Raw genomic sequence first — 8,069 nt, forward strand, 5'->3', positions numbered from 1 at the left:
CTGATGATGAAATTTGGCATATAAAAATGAAAACGTCTGTGCTGCGATCTGTGGATCATCATTAAATACCGTATACCTGTCAAAGATTATATTATCACATACTTAATTGCAAAATCATATTTTAATCTTTTAAAAAAATTCTGTGCATTATATAAACTATAAGGTTTATAGAGGAGAATTACTTTCTCAGTCATTCTACTATCACTATTGATCGATTATAGAATATAGTTTATTAATCTGATTATGCCATTTGTCAGTTTAAAGTCAGTTGAATGTCATTGTGGCATTGCGTGTTTAATCTATATAGCGTAATGACCATATAGGTAAAAACGTAAGATGTAATTGTTGGAGTTCAATACCAAATTTTTTGCAATCGTAATGTCGTCCAAATGAAAGTAAGTGTCTTCTAGACGGCCTTCGAGGATTCTTATATTTTTAGTTTCATTATGTAATCTAATTATTATTTGAATAGTCATCAATCTCCAGTAATGTAAACAATGTTGATTTTTCGTCTTTGGAACATTCGTTGTTAGTAGTTGCTAAACATTAATATTTATTAAACTATAGTTTTAGATGGTTTGTTAATGGTATTCTAAAGAGACAATGCTGTTAACGCTGTATTATATGGCTACCACTTGGTTTCAGTCCTATAGATTATCCAATATTAAGTCAAATTTAAAAAAAATCTTGTCCAACAATTTGACTCTAGTTGTGTATAAAGAAAAGGATTTTGTTGACTTAGAAAACGAAAGTAAGTACCGGTATTGAAATATTATTATTTCTTTTTAAAATATTATTATTTAATTATTATGATTTTAGATTTGTACTCTAAAAGAAACAGTGATATATTTCTATCTTTAAGACCTCGTGGTATTACCTCAGACAGTTGTAAAAATGCTAGATCTGCTCAGCTAGATCAAATGCTTTCATTTGTTGGCCACAAAAGATCATGTTCAATTTTACCTGAGGTAATGTAATATATTTATTTAGATTTCTTGTATGATTTTTACAATTATTTTAAAATGTATGATATACAATTATTATTAGTTTATAAAATTCTTATGTAAACAAGATTAATTATTTAAGACATTTTATAGTCAGGATTATACTTTTTGGTACCTTTACAATATGATTTAAAACTAATTGAACAATAATTTATTAAAAATAAATGTTATGTTTTAATTTTATTGTATTTTTTATTTGAACAGCAAATATTGAATGTAGATAGTTGGATTCTCATTCCAAGTAACCAAGTTACATTTCCTGCTCTCTTAAATACCCATAAATTGTTGAGTTTAAATCTTGAATCAAAACTTCATATTTTGATTGAAGCCAATTATAGAATGTTCAACTCCCATAATAACATAAAAAAGTGTTTAGTAAGTTGAATTATAATTTATGTATATATTTATTTATAAGTAATAATTTGTGCATATCAACACATTTTACTTTTTTAGATTGAAGATTTTGGAGTGCCTAAAGCATGGAATGCTGATGAGAATTTTGGAATTTTGTTGGAAACTGATCTAGATCATTTTACAAAACTCACCAATAATTTTATGGCTAATGCAGAACCATTGTATTTAGGTAACCATATGGAACTACTACGAATTCAAAGTACGAAGAAAATAATAATATTGATTACAAATAAATATTGTATTAAATTGTGTTTTTTTTTCTTTCAATCCAGCGGTAAAAGTGGAAGGTCAGCCATGTGATGTTGATTACCACGAATCAATTGCTTCTAATATTGACTTTGTTTATAATTTACAAGATAATTTTGGTAAATATTTTTCAGAAAATTAAATATACAGTAATTAAACTTTATGTATTTATCATTTAGGTAGTAAAAGCAATTTAACATCTTTTCAATGGAAAAATTATTGTGATACACTTCAAGCTGTATCTAAGGCCGCAACTAATGTATTAAAATCTGGAAAATCTATTAATTTTTGGTACAGTTTATCTATTTTTTTTTAAATATATTAGAAAATATTTATGACAATACCATTTTACATGACTTATTTGATGGTATAACAAACACTCTAATTATTAACAATGTAGTTGATATGAATTACTATGACATATAAAATAAGATATATATTATATTTTTTATTGATTTCTTGTATGTTACTTATTAGCCTAGTCAAATTAGACCAAAAATCGACAAAGTTCGGAACTAATTCCACAAAAGCAGGATTTTAGTTTTTTTTTTAGTTTATACCTCACTGATGAACATACTAAAAGTCCTGACACCTACCCCCTGTGCGTAGCTCTCCACCCCTCTTCAAAGGGTGGCGAGCCCCTTTCACTATTTTCGCTTATAACTCGTCAGCTTTTCAATTTACATTAAAAATACCTATGACCAAAATTAAAGACCATAAAATTTACAATAAGAATACATTATTTTATTTGACATACATATTTATAAAAGTGAAATTTAAAGAAAAATTGAATTATGAAATAACTATTAATTACAATCATTTTTAAAATAAATACAAAAATTAAAAATTATACATTTATTTTTATTTTTTCAGACTATAAGTTATGAAATTAAATTTAAAAAATGGTGTAATGGGGTTGTAGGTCCTGAAACAAAATTTATTAATATACTTAATATTTTCATATTTATATTATATTATGTATTGAATTATTAAAATCATACTGTACCTTATTAATTAAATTATGTGGGTCAAATTTTTTTTATTGTCGGTGTATTGGTTTCTTCTTTTTGATTTTCAATTAGATTTATTTCGTCAATATAGTCCTCTAAATTGTCCTCTTCTTCATCATCTATGATCGGTTGGTTGCTGATTTAAACATGAACCTCCTTGACAATGCTTGCATATAACTGAACATAGCAATCCTGCTTTTCGACAGCTACAATTTTGTTCACATGTTTTTGTGTAGGCACAACTAATCACATTCAAAAGAGTATCCGGTGCTGGTGGCTTTTTCGTGAAAACTGGATTTAGTTTACCATTATATTCTTTCCAGCCCCAATTCTGTGGATCTAATTTATTGCCACGCCACAACTGTATTTGTAAATAAACTCGATGTAAATGTTCTCTTGCCGCATCGATAGTAGGTGGAAGTCTAGCTAGTTGAACTTGTTTTTTGTTAGAGGCTGCGGTTTTTTGAAAAACATCATGTCTTAATTTATTCAAAGACGTAATGTGGGTTGGAGCTTTATATAATGTTAAAAGATATTTTTCTCCAGCACGTTCAATTTCTTCCTGCGATGAAGATTCATTATTAAATATTAAAATAAGCTTTTTACCATTTCTAAACTTACCACCAAGCTCACCCGATTGTATTCATTCAGTTTTGATTATCACAGCTCAAGAATGTAAAAAATTAAACCAAAGAATAATCACGCCACCCTTTGAAGAGGGGTGGAGAGCTACGAACAAGGTGTAGGTGTCAGGACTTTTGGTATGTTCATCAGTGAGGTATAAACTAAAAAAAAAACCAAAATACTGCTTTCATGGAATTAGTTCCGAACTTTTTTCTAATTTGACTGGACTATATTTCATTATTTTACTATTGTTTTGTGTGTTCATTTTAATTTAAAATAAATTATCTTCATATTTTCAGTTCAGCAGTATTGTCAAGAGATACTGTAAATGAAATAAATTTAGATGAATATGTTATTATTGAAAATGTATCTGACGAAGTTGATGGTGCTCTTGGAAAAGTTCAGCCAGAATATTTTACAGAAAATAAAATTGAAAATAACACTTTTCAAGCTCTTGACACTTCTAAAGTAAATCAATTACATTATGTTCAATTTGACAATGGTATTAATGGAAAATTTAACAATAATTATGATGATGAAAGTTCATCAAATACTAGTTCTAATGAATCAATTAGTTTTCGAAAAATAGTTCTTACGCCAATTGAAGAAAATGAAGTTAAATTATCAAATGGGTATTAAAAATAAAACTATGTTTAAAAAAATTATTTCTTTTAAAGAATCATATTTTTTTTTTTTCAGAATAAAACCCATTAAAAGTAGTCCTGATGTGTTTGGACTTTATAAAAACTCTTTAAATTCACCCATGATGAGAAGTCATCATTCATTTTCTGATTTTAGCAATGGTATAGATTCCAAACCTCGATGTCATACTCCAGTGCATCATAGCGGTGAATCAAAAACTGGAAAACCTCCAAATATTATTATATTTAGTGACAGTGCATCTAGTGCTCAGCAAATTGAACACTCATTAGAATCGGTTTTGCATAGATACAGGTAAAATTATCATCATACTACAATACTCAACATAATTAATGTAAATCAAATTTTTTTATTAAAACATGTTTGGACTGTTTATTGTTTGATATTTATTATTAGTACTCGCAATATGCAAGTAAATTAAATTATTTTCAGTATCTTAATACTAATTATAAATAGCGGTTATTTATAATCATAAATTGTGACACTATTTTATTGGTTTTTTTATCATTTAAAGACATGGTGTACTTACTAATTTTTTTTTAATTTCATAATGTTTTTGAACTTATGATTGTTTTAATATTGTACATTTGTAAGTAAATTTATTTGTAAATTGCAACTAATTAAAATATATTTACAGAAATCTGAATAACTTATCAAACTAAAATTTAAATTGAACCAATTAAGCTTGGTTTTAAATTTATTTACATAGATTTCTTCATATTTTAATAAGAAATAAGGTTTAATTATGAATGAAAACCAATTTTTTTTTTTTTTTAATTATTAGAATCGTATTCTTTTGTTGAAATATTTTTTTATTTTACTGAAAATAATTTATATTATTTGCACTATATAAAATTTATGTTTAAGTATTATTATTATTATTGTTTATAGTTATTGTATTAATTGTTATAAGGTATACGATATACACGCTGAGTTTAGAAAAAATGCTTTATTCACCATGGGCATCTCAAGCTACGATGGTTGTTGTCTATGGTACTGTACCAGATGAACTGTATCCATTACTTGAGGATTATCTTTTAACTGAAGGTGGTCGAGTGTTATGTTTATGTTCTGATTTTCTGGGTACATTGCTTCCAACTGCATTCAGTACAGCAGAAGTACGTTCTGATGATATAGTAAGCTTCACATATCGTCCATTGTCAATGCGAACGTCCCTTCTGCACCATGTACTGTGTTATCAGCCCAGCACACCCAATAATGATCACTTCCCATCCGAAAACGGGTAAAATTTATTTAAATTATTTAAAAAAAGATCTAAATTAGTTGTATAGTTATGAATAAATCTGAATTGATTATTAGTATTAAAAAAGAAGTGAGTTCAGATGTTGTGGATATTTTTGATTCCAACAACAAGCATCATTCTATTAATATTGAAGTTCTAGCTGCTGAAGACACATGGGAAACACCTAGTATTATTTTAGCCACTACTCCATCTGGCGGTAAAGTCATTTTCTCCCAGGTAAATGAACCATTAATTATAACATGAAAATAATATAATACATTTTTTAATCAAAAAATGATACTTTTACATCTTTTCATTTAAAATAAAAGGAGTACATATTAACTTTATGCTTGACAACATTAGGTACACTTGGAAATTGATCCTCATCAGAATGGAGAAGTAGTCCATACAACTATGGAAGATAGACACCTGTTAATTAAAGATTTACTGAGTACCCATTTAGGGCTTGATTGTTTATCATGTGAACAAGAACCGAAACATACTCCTGCTTATTTACTAGGAATTGAAAGTGTATGTTTAGTTTTATTTATTTTTAACGTGTTTAAATAGTTACTTAAACAATTTTAGGATAAAGTTGAATTTTTAACATCTTTAAGAGGAAAAGTATCTCATAATAGTTTATTGATATTGAAAGACTTAAAAGTTCAGTTTTGCACAAAAAATGAAATGTGTGTTGGTGCTAGTGAATACTCATTACCTGTAATTTACAATGAATTTCCAATAAACTTTAACATAGAAGAATATTTTCAAGTAAGTTGACTATTCAGCAGTATAATTTCTAGTTATTTATTTAATGTAATGAGTATGATATTAATGAATAATAATATAATATTTGTAAAATTTATTTATATTTATATTTTAATAATTATAATATTTAATAGAATAAGAATAGTATTAATATTTTCATTTATTATAAAACTATAATTGTAATTTATTTTACTTGTACAAATTATTTTACTATTCAGTTTAACCTAGTTCTCCAGTTTTTGCAAATTATTTCTATTCCTATATATTGTATTGTATTATATTATATTTTCTTTTTATCGCTTACCTGAATAAAATGTATCAATCATTAACAATTTTTTCTTTAGTTCTCACATTTATTTAAATACAAAATTCAATGTTTATAGAATCTTCACACTGAAAAATTAGGACGCTTAGTAATATTTGGAGAAGTTATGTCATCTTCTATGAAGCTTTTGAATGATCCAATATTCTGGCATGGACTCGTAGTCATTCCTAAACAACAAATAACAGGAATAGGTAAAACTATTTTACTAAAGTTTCGTTTATGTGTTAATTTTTTTTTAATATGCTATGATATGATTTAATTAATGCATGCACTATTTCTTATTTTGAAATAGGGAGAGGAGGTAACAAATGGTTAAGCCCAAATGGTTGTGCCATGTTTTCTGTACAGTTGCACATTCCTTTTGATTCAAAACTGGGCCAAAGACTTGCATTGCTACAACATGTGGTTGCATTGTCTGTTGTGTCGGCTATATGTTCATTACCTGGTGGTTATGATGTATGCACTTCTGTTATTTTTTATGGATATTTTATTGGTAAAATATTATTCCAATTTTTATAGAAACTTGATCTCGGTCTGAAATGGCCAAATGATATATATGCTGGAGGAAATGCAAAAATAGGTGGATTAGTAATCAGTAGTTCTGCAGTTGGAAATGTTGCAATTTGTTCAATTGGTATCCATACATATTAAATTATTAATTGTAATACATTTTACCACAAATTTTGTTGATTATAGGTTGTGGTGTAAATTTAAATAATAGTTTACCAACTACTTGTATAAATGATATAATCATTGAACACAACACTCATACTCATAATCATCTCAAGACATTAACTTTTGAACAATATTTTGGAGCTGTATTTACTGAACTCGAAAGACTGTTAAATCAAGTTCAAAATGGCAATGTAGACATTATATTTGATCTTTACTACAAATATTGGTTGCATAGGTAAAACTGATTTTTTTTTTTTAAATTAAAATATTATAGTTTTTAAATTATATATTATATACTTCCATTAGTAATAGTGAAGTCAATGTCCTTCGTCCAAACAAAACATCATTTAAAGCCACAGTGATAGGACTTGATGACCATGGGTTCCTTAGAGTTCGTTCAGAAGATGGAGAAATCATTGATGTCAGACCAGATGGGAACTCATTTGATATGCTATCTGGTCTCATTTCACCTAAATAGATAATATCGTCTTCATTTTTCTATAATTAATAACAAATTGTTTTTATAAAAAGATGACTGAAAAATAATTAAATAAATATTTTCGGTCCAGTAAACTCATAATAATTCCTTTAATTATATTCAACTTTTTTAGACATGATAAGTTATAAGTTTTTGAACTTAATGGATTTTTTTTTTACTCTACATGATTGTTGGTCATTAATTTATTTTAAAATCACTATGATTTTAATTAAATTTCTAGTTTAATATGACTATTTTTAAAACAATTAATAGATTAATAATTATTGGATTATTAAATTTATATTTTATTTAAATCAACTGAAATTAATTTCATAGCAAGTTAAATGTCTTTCAATTGATTTAAAAACATATTAAACTAAAATATTTTAATTTGATTAAGACTGGATCAGTAATTTACTATGTACTTAATTTATGTTTCAATCACATAAGACTAATTCTTATTTCATATTATTAATAAATTTTAAATTTAACTTGGTTGGTTTAGGGATTTATTTAAATTTAATATTATATTTATACATAATTCAAAACCAAATATTGTTACCAAATATAATTTAAATTAATTTTTTTTTTTAATTATATTTTCATATTATTCAGTAAATTA

At 26.2% G+C, this 8,069-nt stretch overlaps 1 protein-coding gene across 1 annotated transcript; it reads left to right on the forward strand.

Annotated features, from left to right (window-relative positions):
- The first annotated feature begins 132 nt into the window (after positions 1-132).
- LOC112691384 (biotin--protein ligase) lies at positions 133-7,632 on the forward strand. The gene is made up of 18 exons (XM_025565628.1): positions 133-395; positions 568-751; positions 820-968; positions 1,209-1,379; positions 1,458-1,617; positions 1,691-1,783; positions 1,844-1,955; positions 3,598-3,930; positions 3,998-4,252; positions 4,872-5,201; positions 5,279-5,438; positions 5,565-5,732; positions 5,790-5,972; positions 6,353-6,485; positions 6,587-6,750; positions 6,814-6,928; positions 6,991-7,204; positions 7,276-7,632. Exons 2-18 carry the CDS (start codon positions 604-606, stop codon positions 7,445-7,447), a joined length of 3,060 nt encoding a protein of 1,019 aa, XP_025421413.1. The 5' UTR covers positions 133-395; positions 568-603; the 3' UTR covers positions 7,448-7,632.
- Positions 7,633-8,069: the final 437 nt, after the last annotated feature.

Source organism: Sipha flava, unplaced genomic scaffold, assembly GCF_003268045.1.
Source record: "Sipha flava isolate LNK unplaced genomic scaffold, YSA_version1 115_pilon_pilon, whole genome shotgun sequence".
NCBI lineage: Eukaryota > Metazoa > Arthropoda > Insecta > Hemiptera > Aphididae > Sipha > Sipha flava.

Bases quoted from the DNA above. Each gene is read 5' to 3' on its own strand.
- LOC112691384 (XM_025565628.1), top strand. From the start codon at position 604: ATGCTGTTAACGCTGTATTATATGGCTACCACTTGGTTTCAGTCCTAT. The intron at 5,973-6,352 runs GTAAGTTGACTA...CAATGTTTATAG, and splicing joins ACATAGAAGAATATTTTCAA to AATCTTCACACTGAAAAATT. The intron at 6,751-6,813 runs GTATGCACTTCT...CAATTTTTATAG, and splicing joins CATTACCTGGTGGTTATGAT to AAACTTGATCTCGGTCTGAA.